This window comes from Mchenga conophoros, linkage group LG2, assembly GCF_057382185.1.
Source record: "Mchenga conophoros isolate Kocher_MC1m ecotype Shallow Benthic linkage group LG2, M_conophoros_male_GT1.1, whole genome shotgun sequence".
NCBI lineage: Eukaryota > Metazoa > Chordata > Actinopteri > Cichliformes > Cichlidae > Mchenga > Mchenga conophoros.
The window spans coordinates 30,235,841-30,263,648 of record NC_140527.1 but is presented as its reverse complement, the minus strand read 5'-3'; the positions used below and the strand labels follow the sequence as shown (position 1 = coordinate 30,263,648).

The window sequence follows — 27,808 nt, the reverse complement described above, 5'->3', positions numbered from 1 at the left end:
AGTTAGAAATATATTAAAAGATATATCAAACCTTGTGTTTAGTGCCTCATTTAATTCATATATTACTTTGTATGAATAAAAAAAGTTTGAAAATTGTGTTTTAATTATAACTAATAGGATGGCATATTTATCAGTGTGGATTTGACATTAGGAAAACTGACAGGAAAAAATGAAGAGAAATAAAAGTACAATAGCTGGTCTCTTTGTGGGCCTGCAGTTTGTATGTTGACCATTGTCTGCGTTTCACTTCCTACATATGGTGGTGGTGTAAAATGAACATATCTCCTTGTATGGTGAGATCTCAGGGTGAAACTGAGGCTCTGTGTTGCTAAAATATTCACCAACTTCTACATTGTTTCACACGCCTATTTTCTCATGCAACTGAAGAATAATGTAACTGTTTTAATAAAGTTGACTGTAAATAATAATAATAATAATTTCATTAAGAAGAAGTGGTAATGTAACTTTATTGTTATATGTTAGTTGCTTTTTAAGGTAAAATGTAGTTCAGATCCAATTCCTACTTAGTCACATAACTCAGCTTACTGTGTAAAACAAAAGGACCTTCAGAAATACTTTCTTACTTAGGATGAGTATGACTGAATTTGTGGAAATACTATAAGCCAAAAACAGAAATATGTATTTCTGCACTTAAAAATAGATCAAACAGAATTATACTTATGATTTTGCACAAGAAATACAATTAATTCAACAAGGTAAGAAGAAGGGAGCATTTATTGTTGTGTAAACATTAAAATTAAATTAATGATCTGGACCTGTACATATGGGTAGGTGTGAGGTTTCCCTCTACTGGTTTATGGAGGTGTTGCATTTAAATTTGGATGAACTCTTGACCTGAGATGAGTCTTCTAGCAACTGTAGTTTTAATTATGTCACAGCAGGGAATTTGTCCTTTTAAGGCCGTGCGTATAATATTTGGTACATGGGTTTTGAGACCACGATATTATAAGGATGACTTTTTTCCCCAAATAAGCTGATGTATTAAATCAGACACATGCAGCGCTACTGTAAGCAATAAATAGAAAAAAATACTGCATGCAGTAAATATTATTAATTTGAAAGTCATGAATGCAAATAGATTAAAAAAAATGTGAATTTAAAAAATATTTTCATAGTTCTGACTTTAGAGGGTAATGATCTATTATGTAACCCTGATACTGCTCAGTCAGTTGTGCTCGTAGATGATCTGCTCCATTTGATACTGTGGACCATCAAATATTTATTTTCCCATTTAAGATGAGATATAAACAGTTGAATTATAGAAAGGGGAGTACTGTATTAGTACACACTAAGTGATGGGCAAGATAGTGTTAACTTGTTACAGATCTAAAAGTAGTTTAGTGAAAGTGTGAGCAATAAGTAAAAAGTCTGCACAAGCTCTGAGGGGTTCCTTTTATTTCTACCACGTAGATTATGTGAAATATGTGCTGGTGTTCCTTTTCAGCTTTCCACATATACAGAAAGAACTGTCTTAGAGGTTTATCAGAAGCCAATTGTGACTTTTAACTCCTTGATGTACATGCCATTTAATAAAGTATGCTGACTTTGTCAGCGCACACTGAACAAGGAGGAGACATGGAAGTTGTGCTTGGACTGATGGTGATTCTACAGGGAGTGTCTCATGGTAAACTGTTTGGGTTTTTTTTTTTATCTCATTTTAATCATAATAATATGCTATACATCAGCAATACTTAAGCAAAAATGCATAAATTCTCACATTGTTCTCTGGGATGTTAAAGCAGCTCAAATACTTGTTCTTTATTTATTTCATTTCTTTTAATAAATTCATGTAAGTATCTACTGGCTACATCTGCAGTTTGTGTCAATTCACATTTGTTCTTTTTTACATAAACACCCTCCATACAAACTACCTTGAGGTTAAAGAAAATAGCATTTTTGCTCTGTCTAATGTGTCTTCTATAGACTTGACTTCAGTGTTTTAGCCCTAATGGCCAACAGATCTTACAGCATTTGCTTTGGAATCAACTGTGGAGGATCTGTTTGACTGTATTTCTATGGTGATCATATTGCTGGGATAACATGGGAGTACATAATGGTTGTGTGAGCTTCTATTACTCAGTGAGAATTCTAAGAGGCAAAGTTCTAAGAAGAAAGTGAAAATTCTTAAGTAAAGTTCAGAATTCTAAGAACCAGGATAGAGTCTGGGATGAAATCCAGAATTCTGATATAAAAGTGTGAATTCTGTTTGTCAACATTCCAAGAATAACATGAGAAGTCCGACACAACAATCAGTATTCTGATGAGATAGTAAGAGCTCGAAGAGCGCTACTGCAACCCCAGCAACACTCCCTGGTTGTATTAACAACAGAATCTGCTTCATTTTTCTATTATTCTCCTCTTCCTTTTCATTCATCCCTCCCGCTTGCCCTTTTTCACGGTTCTCTTCCTTCTCCCTTCTTTTACTGCGCTTGTTTTCCTACGCAGTCACCTACAACACCCTCAATCTTTACACATCTACACGGCACGATCACAAACACGCTTTTTTTGTTATTACAGGAGACTCATAGACCTGACACAGCTACAGATAAACTTCAAAAACTTGAGTTTCCTAATGTGTTCTCAGCCTGCTATAACTCTAGACAAAGGGGAGTAGCATTTTTAATACACAAAAATATTACTCTCATCTGGATTATTTCTTAGTCAGCAGCTCACTGTTGAGTGACATTTGAGACACCGAGATACACCCTATATCTGTCAGTGATCCTGCTAATGTGTGTTTGATTCTAACACTTTCCACCAAGTAAAAACTGGAGATTTAATACATCATTGTTTAAAGTTGAAGATTTTATTAAATACTTAAAAAAAGAGTGGGCTTTATATTTAGACTGTAATGACCAGCCTGGAACATCAGCCTCTGTTCTCTGGGAAGCAGGGAAAGCTCTGATGAGAGGTAAAATTATTTCTTTCTCATCACATAAAAAGAAAATAGAAAACAAACATATTCAGGAATTAGAAAAATCTTAAGAAGATGACTATGTATCCTCCAAGGAACAGGAAATACTGAATAAAATACATAAACCAAAACTAGAATTAAATGAAATTATTAATAGAATTTTTTTTAAAATTCTTAGTACAAAGACTTCACTTGCAAAATTTTGTACATGGTAACAAATCTGGTCAATTTATTGCTAACCAGTTAAAAATAAAGAAAGAAACAACGACTATAGGTGCCATTAAAGACTTATCTGGGAGCACAGTATATGACCCTGAAAGAATAAACAACACTTTTAGGGATTTTTACAAAACTTTATATTCACCAAAAAATGAAACTGATTAGTTTCTTGACAACGTAGCCCTTCTGAAATGACCAGACAGTCAAGTAACAGCAGTGGATTCACCGCTGACATCTGGTGAACTCCAGGAAGCCCTGAGAAGTATACCCAATAATAAGGCTCCAGGTTCAGATGGATTTCCAGCAGAATTCTACAAAGAATTCGGGACAATTCTGGCACCAGTATTCCACAGAATGTTGCAGGAAATCAAGGAAAATAGCAAACTACCACCAAATATGAATTCTGCCAACATTATCTCCAAAAGTTGATTCTGTTCATCTGGACGTAGCGTTTTCAGTGGGAGAAACGTTTCGTCACTCCAAAACGTTTCCCCAATTTTACCCTACGTCCAGATGAACAGAATCAACGTTTGGAGATTTACTTACCTGGATGATTGAGCATGCATCAAGACATGTCTGCCAACATTAGTCTCCTACTAAAACCAGGCAAAGACCCTGTATTACCCACCAGCTATTGTCCAATATCCCTTATTAATGTTGACCTTAAAATAATCTGCAAAGCTCTCTCAAAAAGATTAGGGAAGATAACCCCCCTAATAATATATCCTGACAAAACTGGTTTCATAAAAGGTATGTACTCATCAAATACACGTAGACTACTTAATTTGATAGACTATTAATGTTTGCGTTTGACAGAGTTAACTGGAAATTTTTATTTGCAACTCTACACAAATTTGGTTTTGGAAACTCTTTCATAAACTGGTAAAAATATTCTACAATTCCCAACAGCATGTGTCAGGACAAATGACCAAACATCCGACAATTTCTGTCTCCAGAGACAGGGATGGCCACACTTCACTTCAGACCACATCAGATGGCTATTGCGATTAAAGGTATAAAATGCAAGGATGTGGAACATAAAATTAGTCTTTATGTGGATGATGTGTTGCTTTTTCTCCAAAACTCACAAACCACTCTCACTGAGGTAAATGCATTAATAAACTCTTTCTCAAAAGTTTCAGATTATTCGACAAACTGGTTAAAATCTACAGTTCTTCTGATTAATTGCTCCTTCTAGTTTCTTTAAAAGTGGGATGTTGTTTGGATTAGGTTAGTTAAATCTGCAAGATTAGTAGAGACATTAATATCTAAATATTTATATTTGTAGATTGCACTGGGATAGAAAAAGAATTATGGAAGGCTCAAATCACTAATGGGATCGAAGGGTTGCCACAATAAAAATGATGGTCTTGCCAAGAATCAATTTTTTATTTTCGATGATCCCAAGTAAACCACCACCAGACTGGTTTAGCACTCTGGAACTGTTCATTTCTAAATTCCTTTGGAAAGATAAACCCCAGCGTATTAGTTTTAAAATGCTACAAAGGGCCGAGGATAACGGAGGACTAGATCTGATATCAACACTACTTCTTAGCCAACAGCCTACAATCATCTCAGGATGGTTAAAACATACCCTCTTATGAGCCCTGGCCAGACGTAGAACAGGCACCATGCGATAATATAGAGATTTCAGACCTACCATTCATTAGCTCAAACATCAAATGACATGTAGCAACCTCAAGGACTGACATAGGGACGATGTAGAGCAGGGGTGTCAAACTCAAATATACAGTGGACCAAAATTCAAAACTGGAACAAGGTCGCGGGCTAACATTAATATTTACTGAGAAAAAATCTTCCTCCAGATTTAAGAATGAATCTCTTCTTATGGACTCAAACAAGTTTTGCTGAAAAACTGAATATGGAACAAGCAAAGCTTAATACTAAACAATATATACATTAGCTGTATAATATCAGTAGGCCAGCTCTAATAATAATTTGGTATGGCCAGAGTGTGACACCTATGATGTAGAGTTATAAAACCCGTGAGCGCTACTTACCGACGAAAACAACAAAAAAAATCATCACATCAAAATGCACTCTTGTACTTGGTGTCAATCAATCAAAAGTCATTAATCACAGAAAATAAAACATTTACAGTACACAAACCTCGTTAGCTGACATCCAGGAGGGGATAATATTCGTTTATGAGCTTATTATCTTCTTCTCCATCTTCTTTCTCACTTATTTCTTCTCTTTCTCTAACTTTGAACATTACTTTCTCTATGTGTGGAGCTAACCACGAGCTGCAGCATGCAGACACCAGTTGCACTGGCAAAAAAGTATTTGGGTGGAGACCCAAACTGCAAACAACTGTACCCTCCATAATTCACCACCAGAGGGTGCAAAAGAGCAAAATCTGGACATACAGCTCAACTAAACATCAAATGCAAAAGACTGTTACATCACATATATGCTTTAAAAACCAAAGGGTGCTCTGGATCTGGTCCAGTGGACAGGGCTGTGCCAGGTGGCATTTGTGCAGGTAAAAAAGGCTGTCTGTGGGGAGCCGCTGGAATTTAGGGTCACCTGATCCAGCCCTAATTATATGCTTTAGCAAAAAGGAAAGTTTTATCTCTAATTTTAAAATTAGAGATAGACTCTTGTCTCCTGAATCCAAATTGGAATTACTATAAGACAGAGGAGCACATTACAAGCCTGATACTTGCAAACCTAAAAAATTCAGTAAACTTAAAAAGTTTTACATAGAATAGAAGAATAGAATAGCCTTTATTGTCATTGTACAGAGTACAATGAAATTAGAGTGCCAGTCCCTTGGTGCAAGTTTCAATAATAAATATAAATGTAAAATATAAAAAGTACAAAAAAACAATCGTAAGTACTTAAACAATAGTATGTACAATATATACAGGAAAGCAGCATTAATATAATGACAGTATGAATAGCAGCATAATATAATGACAGTGACTGTATGGAATAGGTTCAATTGTTTTTGTGCTTATTTTGTGCTTACATGGAAACAACTGTGGTAGTTTCTGTGTAATAAGCAGGACACAGCGCTGCAAAATGCAAAACTGCCCGTTTCTATTTAATAACATATGAATAACCTATTAAAGTTTGTATATAAGAATATCATAGAATGGAATAGAATACTGAAACTCCTACAAAATGTAAATCAAAATTTTATCCTCAATATATGTTGAACTGGTTATTTTGTGGCATTACATTCTGGCAGAGTAAAAACCTATGAGATGCCCACCCAGCTGGGTATGCCCATGTACATTCATACATCTTGGTGTTCATAGATCTAGCTGTCGATTGTATTTTTAGGGCAGAATAAGAAGAGGTATGCAAAATAAAAGTCAGCGCAGCCTCAGTGTCTATAAAAGCCCTGGACCACACACACAGTTCCATCTCTGTTCTGTAATGCAGGAAGTACCCATACACGGGTCTTTTTTTTTTCACAGATGAACTTTTCTCACTTCCAGCTGAGCACTTACATGTTACTTTCTTAGCCTGTGCTGCTATGTGCATCCATTCAAATGTAAGTAAGCTAATTACATCCTTCTTTTCCCTGACGAAACACAGATTTTCTTGATTCTTTTTTTATTCATGTTCACCATCACTCTTTGTTCTTACTGAAAACATTACAAAGTGAAGATTTGTAATGTTTGCTTCCATTGCAGAATCATGCCGTGTTTATTTATATGTTTATTTATTTTACTATATTCACAGTGACATTTCAAATCTTGTTCTGTTATTACACAGTTTTTCTATCCACAGGTGACTTACCACTGGAAATATAATTTACAGTTTTATCTGTGCTTGTTACCAAATACTTGTGAGTTGTGTAGCTGAAATTCTCATATTGAATTCAGCCTCTTTTGGTAGATAAAAGGCTCCTTTGTTTGTTGGACAGCATTGCCTCACTGTTTCATGTTGTGCTAATGATTTGCATCCTTTTAATAAGCTGCTTTTTCACAGGTTGCTTACATTTTATTCTTTCTACATCAGTTCGCTCCCTTCATTTCAGAAAGCAAACTCTGCAAACCTCCAAACATAAAATGACATCTGTCATGGACATCCTGTAAAGACTGTTATGCAATAAAGCTCTCACCACAGGAACCTCTAGACTATTTGTAACTTAACTTATCACTTCAGATGTTGCACGTTTTTTCTCAAAAGTAAATGTGAAGAAAAAATAGTGTGTGCCTGACACACATTTGAAAGTGTGTATTGTTTAGATTCAGTTTTGTGTATTTAATTACAAGAGCAAGAGGAAAATTGTTTATTCGCATTTGATGAATATTTCTTGAAATCAGGTCGCTACAACACGTAGACATGCAGTTTATTTCCTGCTGTTGTGAAAATAACCTGTCTATATCATTTACTGTTTCCTGTCAGTTAGGACTCAGGTTTGCAGCAGATTTACATCCAGATTTGTACATAATTTTCTAGAATCTTTGAAAGATTGAAACCACAGTGTGGGTGAATGAAGAGCATGGAACAGTTTTTTATTATTGTGCTACTAACAGGAGGAACTCAAGGTAAGATTGTCCTCATAAAGAAGCTAAACATTCACATTTGTAGTGTGAATAATTTCACCTCATGTTCTATTAAATATGTTTTTTCCAGCTCTCATTCCAGTCGATGAGACCACATGTGACCTCAGGACGAACACATGTCCATGCTCTCCTCTTCTTAAAGGAACTGTGTATATCCAAGTGATGACTGATGCTAGTGGCCGTGAAGTGACATGTTTGAAGATGCTTCCCACCGTGAATATAATTGTGTTCAATCTGAAGAAAGAAACAATAACAATAGACAAAGAATTTAACAACAGACTACAGTTTCTAATCAGGAATGGGACAATCAAGATCACAAACGTGAGGAGGAATGATTCAGGTCAATACAGCATTGAGGTCTTTAATTCAGGTGGAGTCCGAGAGAAAAACATTAATTTCACCCTGGATGTTAAAGGCAATGACAAAGCTGAAAGCAAGTTATGTAAGTTACTCTTTGTTGAATAGTGTTGATGTTATTATAAAGATAATCAGACATGTAACTGTTAAACTGTTAAACACAGTACACATCACTTGTGCAACAAATGATAGAAGCAGAAATGCAGAAAAACATATGGAAAGAAAGATGCAAGTGTACAGTGAACAGTCTATGCTGATATAGTATTTGTCTATGTATAGGTATTATTGGTTATTTAGCCACACATGGGCTGCTATTACTTTTTATGATTGAATAATCTTTTATTTCCCAGTAACTACACTTTAACTACCACCTACACTTTAAAGAATATCCTGAGCTGCACTGTATGACCATATTAACTTGTGACATGTATGCATTATAATAGAAGAAGAATCCTTTTTATTGTTGTTATGTATATATATACACATATATACACACACACACATGCATATAAGCACAAAGAAGACACTATTAAAAGCACACCGTCATACTAAGACAGGGGACACTTTCTGTTGTCACTCTGTAGAAGTTCATAAGAGGCAGAGAAGCGAGTCCAGTCCGTTTTAGCTTCCTGGGGAATAATAGCCTTTGTTTGGCTTTCATCACAAGGTGTGACGTGTTCAGGAACTGGGTCAGGTCAGATAATGACCTGTTTCATATTGGGATCTTCTATGTTGCAAACAGGGTTGACAACATATTTTACATTTACTTTGAATTTTCATTTTAGTCAAAGCCAAATAAAAACATGTAGGTAATACTTCATCATACCTTGGTTAATAAGTTAGTAAAGTCATAGTCAAGCACTTTTAAGTTAATTTTTATACAATAAAAATTATGTCACAAAACATTAACAGATTTGTAAACATTATCTAAACTGTTTTTATAACATAATAGTAACGTTAAAACAATGTTAATAAACTCTGTCTACAGCATCTATAAATATTGTACACGTTTATTAAGGAGGAACCTGGAGGACCACGCTACACGTTTGAGTGTTTTCCCCCTTTGTTCCAGTTTTCTTTCACCATCTCTTTATTTAGTTTAAATAATAGTTTAGTGTGTGGGGGTTGTGCCCAAACGTTTATATATTTACAGTTAGTTAACCATAATAATACCAAAGTCTTACCAAAGTTTATGCTTGAATAAATTGTAAGTACTGTACTTATAATTATCACTGTGTTCTCATCAGCACACAGTTTTCCTTACCTGAGGCTAGTCTTTGCTGCACTGGGATCTCCCCTGATAGCAGTGTCATGCTGTGTTGTGTATCGGGAACTGAAGCATCTTAAGAAGACTTCTAACAAGGCGGCCCGTGATCAAAAGAGGTTGATATACAATTACATCATTTCAGTGCCATAATTTGATGGGTAATTGTAAAAGTATTTATTTTGCTATAATTGATTTTTTTTTCTTTCACAGCCTCAGGTGTGAAACAGAGAACATAAACCTTAAGTGTGAGTCTGAGCTTTAGTGAACTGAACTCACTCGTGATCAGCACTGGACACTGAACTGAGGATCAATGAAAAATGAAAACAGTTAGGAGGTGACTGTGGAAGTTTCATATTGTATCAAAAACAATTTAAAAATGTTATGCTTGCAGCTTTGTAATCATATTTTGGAGATCAGATAAGAATATACAGTCATGTATATTATCCTGATTCAAAATTCCTTAAATAACAATAAAAACTTTGTAAATGAATGGGAAGTCTTTTTCAGTGAGTTAGTAGGGATTAAAAAAAATAAGTATATATATATATATATATATATATATATATATATATATATATATATATATATATATATATATATATATATATATATATATAGTGTTTGGAAGGTTACTTTTAAAATGTATTCCACTACAGATTACAAAATACATGCCCCAAAATGTATTCTGTAACGTATTCCGTTACGTTACTCGATGAGAGTGACGTATTCTGAATACTTTGGATTACTTAATATATTATCATGCTGTTTACAACTACGTGAATGTACTATTGCTGTGATTTATTACTGTTACTGAAGGTCCGCAGCTCCGAACCGTAGTAAAGGGACCTCTGGCTAATACGTCAGGTTCCGTGTCGGGCTCGTAGCCGAAAAATAGCTTTACTTTGTTGTCTGGGTCAACTTTGCTTGCGAGAGACAAAGAGAGGCGTTGAAAGACTGCTCCAACGGAACTTATTGTTTCGGAGGAAAACACAAACACAGCGTACAGTTGAGTCTTAATAGCTTACTTACAACTGGGCTCGTCAGGCACTCTTCTTGGCTGCAGTGGTTATTATTATATTTATATGCTTCCAGCTCCCGTTTTTGCTCGATGACAACTCGTACTTTTCCTTTTTCTCCCTCCCTCGCTCACAGACACATAACAGGTATGGCAGTCCATTCTCCCTGCAGCATGGACTACACTGCCTATGATGCTACATTCTTTAGAGCTATACCTGTAGCATTCTGCCTATTAGCTTAGCACAACAACAACAACAAAAAGGCGCTCTCGCACCCAGGAAACACGCAGAGAGAGAGTCACCCTGTAACCATGGCAACCGTAACCTTGCCGCCTGGAACAACAGAACATACCTGTCAAACAAACCCAAACAGTCCTGACCCGCCACAATATGAAACAGGGAAGTACCGCCGTGTAAACCATTTATTTCAACAAAGTAACTGTATTCTAAATACCACGTTTTTAAACGGTAACTGTAACGGAATACAGTTACTCATAATTTGTATTTTAACTACGTAACGGCGGGACATGTATTCTGTTACTCCCTGTGACAAAGTGGGTGAGAAGACCATTTGTCTACATTCTTAGTTAACATTCTTGTTTTGATTTAACCATATTTCACATGTAATCTGCAATAGGCAAACATCTACTATCCCGGGTTTGTTTATGTTCTGCACTTTTACAGATTATATAATATAACATCTTGGTTTAAATCAATTCATGCAAGTTTGTTAAGTTAACATGTTATTTATTTCAACTGTTAATTTGTATTGTTTGAACTTACCTTTACCTACCTGTCTTCCAGAAGCAAAAGGAGGAAATGTAGTTCTACTTCCTGCTTTATACCTTCTGGGTTCATCTGAGGTCACAGGAAGAGACCAAGGGCAGGAGGGGAAGAATTCTTATAATTTAATAAAGTTGATTTTAAAGGGTTTATAAAGAAATAGATTTAATGTTGTGATATGTATTGATTACACCAGAGTTTATGTTGCCAGTCAAGAGGAGTAGTAGAGGATGAATATAATCATGTTCATCTCACCTACCTACTGAATGGAATAGTCCAGAGGAGAAAGTGTTTGATTAAGGGGACTATTTAAGCAGACGAACTCAGGTGTTTCAGGAGAAGGGTTCAGGTCAGTGTAGCTGTGTGCAGTTTGACCTTAATTTCCGTTGATTTAAGTTCAGTTATGTTTATTTGAATTGAGTTTATTATAGAGTTGAGTTTCTTATTTGTTTCTTTGTAAATATTCTTGGGCCACAGAATGGTGAATAAATCACTTGCTACACTGGACAGCATCAGTCTCCTGCACTTCTTTGACCGCTTAAGTCGAGTCCTACCACACTCCCCAACACTGTGTATATATATATATATATATATATTGCTGTAGTTAGAAATATATTAAAAGATATATCAAACCTTGTGGGTTTTGGCTTTATCACTTTAGTGTGTCTTTGAATGAACCTAAAGAAGTTTGAAAATAAATATAACTGTTTTAATTATAACTAACAGGGCCACATATTCATCAGTGTGGATCTGACTCTAGGGACATTGACAGGATAAAATGAAGATGGACTCTGTGGGAAAGCTGCTTGTGTCCCTGCAGCTTGTATGTTGACCATTGTCTGCGTTTCACTTCCTTCATATAGTAGCGGTGTAAAATGAACATATCTCCTCATATGGTGAGACCTCAGGGTGAAACTGAGGCTCTCAGTGTTGCTAAAATATTCTCAAATTTCTACATTGTTTCACACGTCTATTTTCTCATGCAACTGAAGAACAGAATTCACTCAGTCAGCTTCATTGTTTTAATGAAGTTGACTGTAAGTGAATTATGACATCACACAAAAGCTTTCTCCAATTTATTTCACCACTTTGTAAGTGGTGCTAATGAATAATTACGATTAATAATTAAATTTTTAAAAAAGCGTTAACTTTATTGTTATATTTATATGTTAGCTGTTTTTTTAAGGTAAAATTTAGTTCAAATCTAATTTTTATACAGTGCACATAACTCAACTTACTGTCAAACAAGAGGACCTTTATATGACTATGATTGAATCTGTGGAAATACTATATGTCAAAAACAGAAACATGTATTTCTGCACTTAAAAATAGGTCAAACAGAATCATTAGTTATGATTTTGCACTAGAAATGGTGCTATGAAGAAGAGAGACCCTATTGCTGTGTAAACAATATAACGACATTACTTTTAACGTCTGGACAAACATATTGGTAGGTGTGAGGTTTCTCTCTACTGGTTCATAAAGGGATTGCATTCAAGCTTTTACACTTTTACACTTTAACAGGAAAGGATCAGCACTAGTTACTTTGGTTGAGATGGCAGGAGCTTTTTAGGTTAATTTGTCCAGTAGTTGTATGTTGTGGCATTGAATTTGCCCTTTTCTGTGCTACTATAGGCAATAAATTGGACAGAAATATTTCAGCAGGCAAAAATGGTTAAATTATATATAAAATAACAGAGAAATTCTTCAATGTAAAGTAAAAAGGCAATGAGTTTCATTATTTGAGACGCGACTGTTGGTCTGTTCTTTAGTTTTGTTCTTTGGTGTCAACATAAATCTTCTTCTTCTGTACTTTCGTCATGTAAACACATTATGCTTGTGTTTGGTCCGTTTATAACATCCTGCCATGCGATTGCATTTGTCCCTAACCACCAGAAACCCTCACGTTAAGATAAGATAAGATAAGATAAGATAAGATAAGATAAGATAAGATAAGATAAGATAAGATAAGATAAGATAAGATAGAACTTTATTAATCCCTCGGGTGGGTTCCTCTGGGAAATTCGATTTCCAAAAAAGCACAGCACCGACAGAAGTTACAGAGTTATACACACACACATATATATAAATACAGAGACAATATAAATAAAATATACGAAGGGGATAAATAGAATAAATAGGAATAAAAATAAAAATACAAGTGAATTGCACATTTCAAGTATTGAGTCTATTGCACCGTTGACTATTTACAAAAGTATTGCACAAGGTATTGTACAGTGAGGTGAAGAGGCACTACAGCTTAGTTGTTCCCTCCTTTGTCCTCCTGTTTCCCCTCCCTCTCCCCTCCAGAGAGGAGTTAAACAGTCTGATGGCGTGTGGGACAAAGGAGTTTTTAAGTCTGTTAGTTCTTGTCTTTGGGAGAAGCAACCTGTCACTGAACAGACTCTTCTGGTTGTTAATGGCCGTGTGCAGAGGATGCCTGGCATTGTCCATAATGTCCATCAGTTTCTTTAATGTCCTTTTCTCTGCCACTGTCACCAGAGTGTCCAGCTTCATGCCGACCACAGAGCTAGCCCTCCTGATCAGTTTCTCCAGCCTGGATGAGTCCTTCTTTGCTGTGCTGCTCCCCCAGCACACCACAGCATAGAAAAGTACTCCAGCAACCACCGACTGGTAAAACATCCTCAGGAGCTTCCTGCAGATGTTAAAAGACCTCAGCCTCCTGAGGAAGTACAGTCGGCTTTGGGCTTTTTTATACAGGTGCTCTGTGTTGCATGACCAGTCCAGTTTATTGTCCACCCACAGCCCGAGGTACTTGTACTTGTTGACCACCTCCACCTCCTCCCCCTCTATCTGAACCGGCAGTGGACCTGCTCTAGACCTCCCTAACTTTTATCAAGTGGAAAAAAGTTAGCGTTCATCCTTCAGCTTCACTGTGTTAATGTTATGCTAACGTAGCTGTTTTGCTAGTGATCACGTAGGACATCATTATATACCAGCTAGTCCGACTTCAGTAACCCTACAAAAGTCCCTGCTGTACATTTTAATTTTTTCAGAAATCTCTCAGTCAGAACATGGCATATGATGTTTAGGTGGAAACTAGCGAGCTAATTTCCTGCTAACTTCTAACTCCGTTGAATTTAATAAATCTGTTTTCATGGATGCCTGAATGTTAAACTTAATTGTTACACGTGGTTAAGCAGCAACACTGATCATTTTATTAAAGATGAAAGAATTTGTGTCTGTGTGTGCCTGTATGTCTGTGTCTATATGTCAGGTTGGGTATCAGACGCCACCTCTCTGGGGACATCTCAGGCCCTCCAAGGTTTGGAGGCCTATCTCCACCCACCACCACTTCCCCTGCCGGTGGCGGACTCCCTCAGGTGTCGGTGTGTTGGTGGTTCTTTGTGTCTGGGAGTGGGCGTCCGGGTTCACACCGGCTCACTCCTTGGCGGCCGCTTGTCGGGGCCTGGGGCCTGGGGCTCGCTCGGGCCCCTTTGGAGGTGGGGTGCCCCCGGCCTCTCGGCCTGGGGCTCGGTCACTCAGGCACAGCTGGGGGCCGGCGGAGCTCACGGGCGCGTCACTGCAACTCCCCCTGACTTCTGCTCCGCGGCTGCTGGGCGAGCCCTCATCTGGGACTCTCCTCAGCTCTTACTGGAACAGTGGCGCGGCTGCCCCTCTGTTGGTCTTCCTTGGTCTCTTGTGTTCTGGGGGCCTCTGGATGTCTGGAGTTTTGATCTCCTCCATACCCACTTCACACCCTGGAGGACGGGGCTGTGGCCCCCCCACACTCCCTAGCAGATCATTACATGGAGAAACCTTTGGAATGCAAGCATGCTGATCCACACAGGTATGCACACATGGGTATTCACAGACGCGGACTAAAGCTTTCTTGGCTGCTGCCTCAAAGCACATTGTGCGCTGTCTATCTTGCGTGCTGCACAATATCGTTTATTATTTAGTAAATATTGATATCTATGACTAGCTAGTTTATTGTGATGGTGCTTTGTTTTCTCTATTATTATGTTGCTCTTTGTTGTTTGCTGTCTCCTCTGTTTGTTTTTTTTTGTTTGTTTTTTTTTTTTTTTCTCCATACAGGTGACCCAGGAGTTCTTTTTTTTTTTTCTCTCTCTTCCCCCCCCTTCTCACCGTCTCTTCTCCCCTTTGGTTTTCTTTCTTTCTCTCCCCCTCTTTCTCTCATTCATTCCCCCTGTCCTATTTAAAAAAAAAAAAAAAAAAAAAAATGACAAAGGATGAACTGAAGCTCTGCCATCACGTAATGTCGCATACTGCTGTTTCTGATGTCATTTAGAAAAAAAAAAAAAAAAAAAAAAAAAAAAGATGAAAGAATTTAGACAGTTTTTAAATCTCAGTGATGCCACAGTGTTCCTTTGACTTTGGGACCTGAAGCAGACGGAGTTTTGGACTCAGATTACTCAGCAAGGCTCCTGACTACGGCAGCCTAATGCTGCGGCAAGCCATCAAGCGGTGTGCCTTCATAGCTTACCAAAGTCGTACTAAAAGACTTTTTGACAGATTTCTGCGCGCCGTGTACTACATAAAATTGGTTCGAGGTCATTAAGCACAACCAGAATTCATACATAAGGCACACAGTTGATTTTTGAGAAAATTAAAGGATTTTAAGTGTGCCTTACAGTGTGTAAAATACGTTATACAGAAGAAAAGAATATATCATGATATATATAGTTACCGCATATGCTTCAAATTATACCATGATATGGATTTTAGGCCATATCGCCCAGCCCTATTTGGGAGTATATTATTGATTAAATGTGTGTGCTCTTGACGCTCTATTATCTGCACCTACTCAGAGTGAAATAATCAGAGCTCGTGTACTCATGGCAGTAGTGTTATTAAAAATAATTTGATAAACGTTATCATTTTATACAAAGCTAATCCAAAACACTGGATTCACAACATGTTAACATGAAACACTGAAAAAGAAAAAACTTTTTTAATGTTTCAAAATTTGCAGGTGTGGAAACTCACTGTGATGGCAGACGGGATGGAGCTCAGTGTTATGGAGCTTTGGGAGGAACTGTGGACATCCAGCTGATGGACAGCACCTCAGAAATACCTAGAATCCAACTGTTAAAGAATTCATTAAAAATACTATTTGTCAGAAATAATAAGGTTATTTCTAATACCGTAGTACATAGATCTAGCTTTTTTCCCAGAAATGGAAAATTTAGGATCAATAACCTGAGCAGGAACGACAGTGGTAAATATACCCTTCAAACCTTTGATTCAGATGGAAGATCATCAGGTGTGCTGACTTTACAGTTGCTTTTTCAAGGTAAATGTTATGTTAATAAGTAATTAATTAAATTAATTAATAACCAATTTAACATTGTTTTCGTAATGTATATATCTTACATAATTTCAGATACATATAGTTTGTGCATACCCTGTTCTTTATTAGGAGAGTATAAGCAATGATGTCTAGACTTAACACTTGCTTATTCAAAGTTGAAGGTTACTATTGGGAAATGACACTAATTAGTAGATAGAAACTTAACAATGTTTTGGTAATCTATATATCTCCTTTTTTTATTAGAGAGATTTTAAAATCTAAAACTAAACTCATCTGTGTGTGTTTCTCTCAGCTCCTGTGTCCTCTGTCCTGCTGGTCTCTCAGTGTCTGTCCCAGGGAGAGATGAGGGTGTCCTGCTCCTCTGAGGGAGGGGACAGTCCTCAGTACAGCTGGACTCTGGATGGACGCACACTGACAGTTGCTGAGCTGCTTTCTGTAAATATTAAGACTAACATCAACACTCTGAAACAGCACGTCTCAGGAAGTCTTGTCTGCTCAGTCAAAAACCATGTTAGTAAAGTCTCCAAAGAAAAGAGGATATCTACCTGTGTTGAGTGAAAAAGGTGATAGTTACAACTTTGATAATTGTATCACTTTTTACATTTTTGATAAATTATTAGTTTTTTGCTCATAGGGTTCATTTTCCTCAACTGCACCTCAATCAATGGGACACAGGTGTCAGAGTGGGTGTATGAAGCCAATAACACCCTGTGCATTGAACCAACAAGTGAACCCACCACAACCACACAAACTGCAGTGGGTAAGAGGAATGACCCATGGTACAGTGGAAATTGAAAAAACAGCTAGATCCATTGATATCATTTTCTCCTTTCTTCATTTCATGTTTGACTTAATTCTTTCTATGAAATAGGACATTTGCCACTGATCAGTGGTGTTCTCTCAACACTTATAATTTTCTTAGTTGTGGTTGTAGCAGCAATCTGTGCCCAACGGAAAAAGCAAAACAGCAAAACAAAAGGTACAAAACTTCTTTTCCCTTACTCACTTTTCTTAAATTGCTTTTTTACTCTTTTTATAAATATACTTAATTAATGCAGTCTCAACAACAGTTTATTTATATCTCTGTTATATGTCACTTAAATATTGTTAAGCAGCCACAGTTAACACAGTAAATGTAAAAAGAAAAAAGTTAAACAGCTTAACAAAATCCAACATAATGTCTAAAGCTCGCAAATGAAGTTTAATACAAAGTGCGACTATTCCTCTAATTATTCATTTATTATTTTTAAAGCAACCATTTCTTCTTCTTCTGACTGCAGAGGAAGAAAATGATCAGGAAGAAATCTTTGCTGATCTCAGGGTCGTGAAACAACAGGCGAAACAACTGGAGAAAAGAGCAGAGCTAGAGTTCTGCCAAGTCAAGTATTCAAAGTGTCCTTGGCAGACTGAACCAACGGGAGATGATTATTTGTATGCTAACGTTCATAAATTCAGGTGATTTAAGTGGTCAGTTCTTCCACACAGACTGCATCACTGAAGATCCATGGAGAGAAGAGCTGATGTTAAAATGTCTAAAGGTCTTTAATTTAATGTGATTTCCTATCAGAAAAATATAAAAAGCTAATACTTACTGATTTATTTTACTTTAATCTGCATTATACCAGAACACATGTATTCTTTTATGATCTCTTGATTTAAAGATAGTATGTTATATAAACACTGTGAGTGTTTTCTGCTTTTGTATTCTGCAGACATGATGATAGACTATTTTGATGTGGGAGTTTTTCTTTTTTCATGTGAACTTGTCTAGTTTTTGACTTGGTAGAAGTTGGAACAGATGATCCTTAAATTAGAAATAAATAAAGTAAATGGCTAAATGTTTGTACAAATTTCAGTGCAGCAAAACCTTTGGACAGTGATAAAACACACTAGTATAAACAGTTTTCCTCACAGATTCCTTACAAGAGACACTGATATTCAGATGACATTCTCTTTTTTTTTTTTTTTTCTTTTCTTTGCCTGTCCCGTTTGGCTCTTTTGCCATCAGAATTGTTGTCTAAAGGCAAACAAAGATGCCCAACGGATTTACTTTACCAAATTGACCATCCCAGCCTTGCCGTAATGGTCCATTTGATTCACCTTTTATTGTTTTTTTTTTTTTTTTTTGTTTATTTCATTTTCACTTACTGAATACGGGACAGACTTGACTGGGGGAAAGAAGGGGAGAAAGAAAGAGGGAAAGAGAAACAGCTGAGAAGAGGGACGGGGGACAAGGGCAAAAAACATAAACCAACAGAACGGGCAGAGAAAAAAAAAATGCATATATCAATCACCTGGATCACCTGCTGAGAAAGAAAAAAGAAAACAAGCAGAAGAGAACAAGAGTAATAGAATAAACAACATCACAATGATATATGGGAATATGACAGTAAATACTAAATATTAAACATTATTGTGCAGCACATAAGATCAACAGAACACAGTGTGCTTTGAGGTAGGAGCCAAAAAGGGTGTAGTTTGTGGGTGTGATCACCTGTGTGTACACCTGTGAGCATGGACGCGCTTGTTTTTTTGTTTTTTTTAAAAGGTTCCTTCATGTAATAATCTGCTCGAAGGTGTGGGGGGGCCACAGCCCCGTCCTCCAGGGCATGAAGCAGGTATGGAGGAGATCAAAACTCCAGACATCTCAAGGGAAAGGTGTGTGAGTCACCATCTTTGTATTTGCTGCCATTTGGAGAATCACTTGAAAGAGACTGTGAGGTTTGCTATATGGCAAAGCAGGACTTGGATGGACTTGATGGACAATTAATTTATTTAGAAGCTTCAAAATGTGCAACAAACAATCCCAAAACTCGATACACAGCTTCGATGATCCAGATTCCATGATGCCAGTGATTCTCTTCAACAGGCTGCTCTCCACTGGTTTCTGTGCACAAGAGGAGACAGGTACGTTTCTTCACAAGATGACAAGAAGCACAACAAACCAGCACAAGACCCGGAGTTACACTAACTGAAGTTCCTCAATGATCCAGCGGTGACTGAGTACCTCAGGTAGTGACTCATAAGACGCTTTAAAAGGAGACCTGATGCTATCTTTTGAGGTGGCATATCTTTGAACTATATACATAAAACAAAAGCCTATTGAAACAATTTATGATAGTCCAAAAAAGGGGAAAAAGGTGTATCTGGTCAACAAATCAGTCTGAAGCAGTATTATTATTTATTCCCACGAGATGGTGCTATTATGCAGTATTCTATTACTGTTTTAACTGTCTTTTAGTTACTTATCTGACTTTATTGTAAAGAAGAGGTCTTCAAGATTTGTACTATTAAAATTTTAAAGATGAACTGTAACTATTTTAATTATATTTTTGTATATATTCTCACAAAACCTCAGTTTTTAAACATGAAAGCAATCATTTTAGTACACAGTGTTTGTAAATAGTTATTGGTCAACATCCGGAGTGACCTATTCCTATTTGGAAGATGTATCATTTTTACCATTTGTATTTATTTAATCTATTTAGATTTTGGAAAAGCACTCAGTTATCTACAATGTAAGTTTATTTTAAATGCAGTTTTCAGACACTATCAGTGTAATTCAAACACTGTTTATTGGAATATATTATTTATTTTGGGTGTCAACTACAACTATGGTATATGTGAAAAGATTTGACATAAACAACAACTTGTCATAATTATGGGGGTAAGTTAACTGTTACTTACCCCCATGCACTGCATTGGAAAACAGCACTAACAATCTGTTAGTTTCAAAGGGCTGGAGTAACATGTAAGAGCTATTTATACTATTTAGAATTAACTGTCATGGTTCCTGGGTCGCCGACTAAGTGTTTTGAGTTATGTGGGTTCATGATTTACTTTGGTTTTATATATTTACTGTAATTATGTTCTAGTTCTTCAGTGTTTCATCCTTTGAATACAATATTCCAAGCACCCAGCAGAGTGTTGTTATCCATGTTACAGGTTACTCCAGCCAAACTAACAGACCCTAAGGTACGGATGGTTCTTGTTGAGAACCGGTTCCCACTGTTTCAATTAATTGGAATTGTTTGCCATTTTTGCAAACGATTCCCCTATCGATTCCAGTCCCTTTGAATGACGTCGCCACGTTGCATAGCGTCATTTAGCCGACAGGAAACATAACGACTAAGTGGCACAAACGCTCAAAAGTTTGGTTATACTTTACAAGAACAGATGACAGCAGGGCAACAGCAGGGCAACTTGGGTTTCTGAGGCAGTTACAGCTGGGTGAGTCCCCTCACACATCGGTTTCATCAAAGCTTTGCACTGTTTGCTGGGTAAGATCGATAGGATCAGAGATTTGGACTCTTTAAACAGACAGCCAATCCCTACTTCCTGTATTGGGGTGCTCAGCACCACTTTACTGTCTGTCTTGAGTTCACAAGAGAAATGTTTCAGTGGTTGAAGCGGAAGTTGCAGACATGTAGTGTTAGTTTCAGAGAAGAGGAATTTGTGGAGAATTTCAAGTCAACTGTCAAAGAAGGATCTTTTTGCAATTGACGGCTATAGACGTCAATGGCAGTGAATGAGTTAATTTTAGGGTTAGGGTTTAGTCTAGTCAATTTCACTTCCTTCTGTGCAAAATATCTTCTATGGTGAAACTAACTAACATGTAACCTCAACATACATAACTTCAGAAAACACTTTAAAACCAGTGAACAACAGAACAATCATTGATGTCTATGAAAGTGTTTTGAGATTTGAAATAATCTGTAATTTAAACTTGAACATAAATTGGAATTTTTATCATGTATGTGTTGAACTGGCTTGAAAATACATATAAACCTCTTACTTGTTTTAATTTTAATTTTTTTTAGTTATTGCATTTATTTAAAATTTTAAATATTACAATGTCAGTGAAACTGCATGATTAGCTGAACAAGAAAATTACACATTTGGTTTCAAAGTATTAGTATCTCTAAACTGAAAGACAACTTCTGTCTTTTCTCTCTCTTGAGTTCCATTCTAAACACTTCCGTTCTTTCTGAGTTCACACATTCTTATCTGAAACTGATCACTAATGACAGCTGCTTTCAGTAGTTAGACTAGAGTAGTTTATCTGAAGGTTGCCAGAACGCGGGAGCTCCTATAAAACTCTGTCATACTGTCATGCTCATAATCATCAGTAGTGTAGTCCTATTTTAAATAGTTAATTATTGATCATGTTAATTCAGGTTCCTCCTTGTGGAAAAAAATAATGATGATGAAGAGAAACAGCTAGTTGTTTTTAGTTTTAGTGAGCTAGCTTTCAAACCCAAGAGTTTTAGATTTAAATAATTTTATAATTTTAATAACGACTTCGTCTGACATCATAGGTGTGATGATTTGCCCTGTTATTTCACTGAAGCTCTGCAGTTACAGAAATAAAAAAAATCAAACAAAAAATGAAACAAAGCAAAAAAGAAAGAAACAAATATGCAGAGTACTTTTATTTTACGAATTTCAAAGAATAATAAGATGAGTATACCAATGGCTTTCGTCAAAGTATTAACACAATGCTGCAGTCACAGCATGCCCATAAAAAGTTTTTGGTTCACTGAGGCTCTACTTTCACAGTATTAAACAAATTGAAACTGAACAGTCTTCTTTGGCCAACAAACACAAAATGAAACCAATCACAAAAAGAAAGAAACACCTTTTCACTATTTTACTCATTTCAAAGAATAATAAGATGATTATAACAATGCTTTTCGTCAAAGTATTCACACACTGTCCTTTGAGGTTGGGATTCACATTTAAGATCAGTAGCCTGCGCAGGCAGACAATCTGAGCAGGCCTATGATTCAGATGAACACTTAGATGAGCAACAAAATGTTTCGCTCACTGAAAATGCTTTGTGCAGATTAAGACAATTTTCTTAAATGTTTATATCTGGATTATTGAGAATGCAGTATTTAAAACATACTTTTGAATAATAGTGTCACTTTTCAGAACTTGTACTGGTTTGAATGAGCATTGGTCAAAACAACCACTCAAACCACCAATTAGCCTAAATACCACAATCCCTAAAGTCACCCGTATAGAAAAGAAATAGAAAAAACTTATAAAAGACTTGCATCAGATGTGGCCTACTTCATATAGTGAATCATATAAGGCTTATATGATTTACTCATGAAAGTGGCCACTTTCATATATTGTTTTAGTAAGTATCCAAAACATACAAGTTTCATTTATATATTTTTTCTAGGGATCTTATTTTTTTTTCACTCTTGTATGCTTTTCATACAAGTTTCACACAAGACAGATACAAACTTTATAAGATTTATATATATGTTTTCCATATGGGCAGAGTGTACATTTTATAATGTTTTAAAAGTGTTTCTTTTTTCTTCATGGATGTGTATACAAGGTACTTTGTATCAGCAACAAAATATGGACTTAAGGTGGAATATAAATGGGGCTGCTGTTGAATTGCATTAAACTGCATGAATGTTGTAGACACTGAGTGATGGGCAGGATATGGTTAGTTTGTTACCGATCTAAAAATAGTCCAGTGACAGTGTGAGTAATAATTAAACAAAGTCTGTGGAAGATCTGTGAGGTTCCTTTTATTTCTGCAAAGTAATGAATATGCTAGTTGTACTTCCTTTTTCAAATTTCCACACACAGAATGAGAACAGCATTTCAAACGAGGCTGATCAGTAGCAGGAGCCATTTCTGACTGTTACCTGTTGGACAAATGTGCATATTATTTAATAAAGTACTCTGACGGCTGCCGACTGTGTCAACACACACTGAACATTGAGGAGACATGGAAGCTGTGCTGGGATTGATGGTGATCCTACTGGGAGTGTCTCATGGTGAGATATTCTTTTTACATGTGACACTTATCATTTAATACCTTTTTAACCTGTACAAAATATCTGACATCGTCATCAGAGATGTTAAAGCTGCACAAATACTTACCCAAAGTTACAATATGTGCACTTTGATTTATTTTATTTAATTAAATGTTAGAATCTATTGGCTACATCTGCAGTACATGACATTTGAGCAGAGCTTTAGTTCCTTTTTTTGTCTTTTTACCAGTTTTAGTAGCAGTGGTAAATTCTTAGCCCACTATGCACCTTGGGAGCCTTGTTGCAGTGTGTTTAAGTGAGTTTTAAACTGACTTTTTAAAGGACTTTATTCTTTCCATCCTTATCAGAGACGTCAAGCTTATTTGTTACTGTGATAAACTGCCTGATTTTGAAGAATCTGTCTCAACTTATCGGTTGGCTGTAACTAGGAATCCAGTTAAGTTATTTAAGTCATGCAGTCACTACAGATATGCTGAAGAATGTATAGGTTGCATTACTTTATCATTTTTAATGCCACCTTCAGAAATGAACATCTCTGTCCTGTTTGTGTGCAGATTCTTTTTTCTGAAATATTGCTTCCTGTTTTCTGTTTGACATTTATTTTATTTTGGTTACATGAAAATACTTTAGTTTTTGCACTCGGCTAAAATGTGGAGAATGTGTCTACCTGTATTTCTTAATTATTAATATATTAGTAAATGTTGGACACATTCGTGTGATAACTTTGGGATTATGGATGCAGTATGTTTGTTCTTGAGGCTCTATTACCTACAATTGTCAAAACTACTACCTACTCTGAGTTAGATATTAAGAGCTGACAGATTTATGGCAGTAGTGCTACTTCAAATACTTTGATACCATTCAATCAAAACACTGGGTTATCCAAAACATAATTAGGCATTAGGTATAAACATGGTAATACAAAAACTACTTTTTAACAAGTAAAAGTCCTCGCATCAGTAAATTTTAGATTGCTGACCATGTTAATCAAATTGTTGTTGTAATTTATTAGGTAGAAACTAACAAATCACAAATGCTTTTCTTTTTAATGTTTCAAAATTTGCAGGTGTGGAAACTCACTGTGATGGCAGACAGGATGGAGCTCAGTGTTATGGAGCTTTGGGAGGAACTGTGGACATCCAGCTGATTGACAACACCTCAGAAATATTTAGATACCAACTGTTAAAGAATTCATTAAAAATACTAGATGTGTTAAATAATAATATTATTTCTAATACCATAGCACAGAGGTCTCTCGTTTTTCTCAGTAATCAAACATTTAGGATCAATAACCTGAGCAGGACAGACAGTGGTAAATATACCCTTCGAACCTCTGACTCAGATGGAAAATCATCAGGCGAGCGGACTTTACAGTTGTTCATTCAAGGTAAATGTTGGGAAATGCAGACTTTAATTTATGTAAATGCAGTATTGTTTTGGTAATCTTTATAACATACAGCACAGAATTTCAAATAAGTACACTTTGTGCATCCCCTGTTTTGAATTAGCAAACCATAAATAATGATAATCTACATGATGCACACTACATTCACTAAAGTATTGGGCCACATCTCTTAATCTTTGAATTCTGATGTTTATAGTTCCACTGGCACAGATGTGTGAAAACCAAGCAGCTAGCCATGCAGTCTGCCTCTACAAACATTTGTGAATTAATGAATAATTGTAAAGAGCTCACTGAAATTCTGTATGTTACTGTAACAGGATGCTACCTTTGCAGCAAATAATTTTGAGATATTTCTTCCCTCCTAGATATTCCATAACCAACTGATAGTGTTGCAAAGTAGTAGATTTTAGGAACTATGGAAAATCAGCTACCAAGTTTCAGACCATGACCAAGTTACACAGAAGGAAGCACAGTGCATGAAAGTGCATCTTGTTATAGTACCAAAAGTCATCTGTGTGTGTTTCTCTCAGCTCCTGTGTCCTCTGTCCTGCTGGTCTCTGAGTGTCTGTCCCAGGGAGAGATGAGGGTGTCCTGCTCCTCTGAAGGAGGGGACAGTCCTCAGTATAGCTGGGCTCTGGATGGACGCACACTGACAGATGCTGAGCTCCTTTCTGGAAATAATGAGACTAACAACATCACTCTGAAACAGCAAGTCTCAGGACATCTGGTCTGCTCAGTGAGAAATCATGTCAATAGTGTCTCCAAAGAACAGAAGACCTGTAGTGAGTGACAACATTTTGAATAAAAGTCGATAATAACGACTAATTCACTTTTGAAGGTCTTTCATGAATGATCTGTTTTTTGCTCACAGGCTTCATTAACTGCACCTCAATCAATGGGACACAGATATTAGGGTGGGTGCATGCAGACAGTAACAGCCTGTGTATTGAACCAACAACTGAACCTACACCAGTCACACCAACTGCAGTGGGTAAGGAGACTAACATGTCAAATAAGCCTCTTTAATCAAACTGCCATCAGTGATGACACATGGTATATAAATGAATAAAAATGAACTCTGATGAAGGGGATGCATTCACGTATTTTTTCCCCTTTCTATAAACTATGGTACATGAGTGAAAACTCTACTGTGACTCTTCTCTCACAGCTCTAACTTGTCATAAACATTTTTGTGTCAAACACAGGTACTTCCTGGTTCATATTTGGTTTGAAAGCCGCTGTGGTAATTCTGTCATTAAGTGGGATTTGGATCTGGTTCACTTGGAAGAAAAAAACAATATTGGAAGGCCCTGCTGTCCCAGAAAAGGTGGAATCTCCAGATAACTCTGTTTTCATGATTGAAATGAGTCCTTACTCCAACACCTAGTGTCACCTTTCACCTGCTGTACATTTGTCACATATCTGTGTAGGTGTGGAAATAGGGATCAAAGTGTTTCTCTTTTCCTTTTCATTCATTCCACATTTTTTTTTTCACAAGATAACAACTGTGTATAAATTTCCATAAAAATGTGGTTCTTCTTATAATTTCTGCAATTTTATAATTAGGTCCTCTTAAATATAATCATCATCATATAAAAACTCTCTGTCCTTCATACTTTTTATTTTGCATTTACATTTCATCTGTAGTGCTGAAGGACACACTTGTGTACAGATGTTTTCGCCATTTGTTGTTTGTTGCTGCATTTTTAAATAATCAACCATATAGCTGACAATGTGATGTCAGTGTGTGAATAAAGTGCCAATAAAAGAGTTTATTTCTGGTAACCATGCAGGAAGAGTCAAAGAAAAGAGACCATGGAGAACACAGAAGTAAGAACTTGGTGCTTTAGATTAAAAGAGAAAAAAAAGAACAAACGTTAAACTTAAACATTGAAGTTAAAAGTGAATATCTTTTTCTCTATGTGGTAGTTAAGTAAAATTAACTTATTTAGCACTTTTCACAGATAAAAATCACAAAGTGCTTCACAAAATGGTGTAGTGTCGGACAATAGAACTTAATTTTTGGGAAATTGATGCCAACAAAACTTTAACCTTGTTAAAGTGTGAGAAGAGATCAGATACAGATTTGATAACTTACAATTGGCAGGAAATCTTATTTTTTTTATCTTATGGTGGAATTAAGTAAAATATATTTTTCTGTAATCCATTGCATATTCAGCTTCATAAGAACATGCGCTAAAAATCCTGCCTGTAGACTCTGCTGGAGCCACTCTGCTACCCCTGTTGTCGCAGCGATGCTCCTCCTGTAAGCTAAGAACAGGAAACTGAAGACAGACTGGAAGGGCTCATGAAAATACTGAAGATCTGGTGACTGTTAAGACCATCAGCAGATCTCAGTTTCTCCACCTGTACATTTTGAAAATGGTATTGTAATAATAATACAATTTTCTTCCTAAAAAAATAAGGCAGAAATGTAACGGGTTATTTGACCAGCTTCACCTTTAAACTCTGAGTAACCTTAGCCAAAATTATTTTGTACGTTAGGCTAAAACAGTTTGATTATCGAACATAATCAAACTGTTGCAGAGGGTCGTGAAAACTGCCCAGCGCATCGCCGGAGCACCACTTCCTGCCATAAAAGACATCTACAGGAAGCGGTGTCTGAAAAGGGCTGGGAAAATCATCAAAGACCCCAGTCACCCATCACATGGACTCTTCACCCTCCTGCCCTCTGGGAGGCGCCACAGGAGCCTCCGGACTAAGACCACCAGGTACCGGAACAGCTTCTTCCCCACAGCTGTCAGACTCCTGAACTCTGCCTCCTGACATCTGACCCACGTTAACACATGGACTGAACACACACACCCCCACAATGGACAACTGTACCCTCAAACACACAATAATAATATGGACTGAACCACCACTCACAACCACTAGCACTTTATATAGCCTCTGTAGAAACTATCCACATATCTCACTTATCTTAACTGCACTACTGTATAGCTCTGTGTAAATAATCATTCTGTACATTCGATAATCTTTAATCCTACAACTGTTTACAACTTGCATAGTTCCCATTTCTGTATAGCTGTATATCCCAGATTCTGTAAAGTTATTTATTTCATATTCTGTATAGTTTTTCATATTTATATCCTGTTCATAGCCTGTACATAGCTTGTACTCACTACAGCCTGTACATACTTATAGTTATAGAATATT

At 36.5% G+C, this 27,808-nt stretch overlaps 2 protein-coding genes across 4 annotated transcripts; both read left to right on the top strand.

Moving 5' to 3' along the window:
* The first annotated feature begins 1,120 nt into the window (after positions 1-1,120).
* Positions 1,121-17,879, top strand: LOC146582248 (uncharacterized). 3 transcript variants are annotated; one of them, XM_085293232.1, is made up of 7 exons: positions 11,903-11,947; positions 15,692-15,698; positions 16,082-16,402; positions 16,713-16,974; positions 17,041-17,204; positions 17,292-17,399; positions 17,701-17,879. In XM_085293232.1, exons 1-7 carry the CDS (start codon positions 11,903-11,905, stop codon positions 17,877-17,879), a joined length of 1,086 nt encoding a protein of 361 aa, XP_085149358.1. The 3 variants fall into 3 exon arrangements, with proteins under 3 accessions (XP_085149351.1, XP_085149358.1, XP_085149369.1); XM_085293225.1 differs by lacking the exons at positions 11,903-11,947; positions 15,692-15,698 and adding an exon at positions 1,121-1,645 and having other exon boundaries at positions 17,041-17,180; XM_085293243.1 differs by lacking the exons at positions 11,903-11,947; positions 15,692-15,698; positions 17,041-17,204 and having other exon boundaries at positions 16,162-16,402; positions 16,713-16,968; positions 17,284-17,399.
* Positions 17,880-20,612: 2,733 nt separating this feature from the next.
* Positions 20,613-26,416, top strand: LOC146582247 (uncharacterized). The gene is made up of 6 exons (XM_085293286.1): positions 20,613-20,650; positions 23,033-23,223; positions 24,290-24,610; positions 25,159-25,410; positions 25,500-25,619; positions 25,834-26,416. The coding sequence occupies exons 2-6, from the start codon at positions 23,175-23,177 to the stop codon at positions 26,013-26,015; spliced, it is 924 nt and encodes a 307-aa protein (XP_085149412.1). The 5' UTR covers positions 20,613-20,650; positions 23,033-23,174; the 3' UTR covers positions 26,016-26,416.
* The last annotated feature ends 1,392 nt before the right edge of the window (positions 26,417-27,808 follow it).

Excerpts from the sequence above, each read along its gene's own strand:
- LOC146582248 (XM_085293225.1), top strand. The coding sequence starts at position 1,558 with ATGCTGACTTTGTCAGCGCACACTGAACAAGGAGGAGACATGGAAGTT. Across the intron at positions 16,403-16,712 it reads TTTACAGTTGCTTTTTCAAG|CTCCTGTGTCCTCTGTCCTG; the intron begins GTAAATGTTATG and ends TGTTTCTCTCAG. Across the intron at positions 17,400-17,700 it reads GCAAAACAGCAAAACAAAAG|AGGAAGAAAATGATCAGGAA; the intron begins GTACAAAACTTC and ends TTCTGACTGCAG.
- LOC146582247 (XM_085293286.1), top strand. The coding sequence starts at position 23,175 with ATGGAAGCTGTGCTGGGATTGATGGTGATCCTACTGGGAGTGTCTCAT. Across the intron at positions 25,411-25,499 it reads CAAAGAACAGAAGACCTGTA|GCTTCATTAACTGCACCTCA; the intron begins GTGAGTGACAAC and ends TTTTGCTCACAG. Across the intron at positions 25,620-25,833 it reads AGTCACACCAACTGCAGTGG|GTACTTCCTGGTTCATATTT; the intron begins GTAAGGAGACTA and ends TGTCAAACACAG.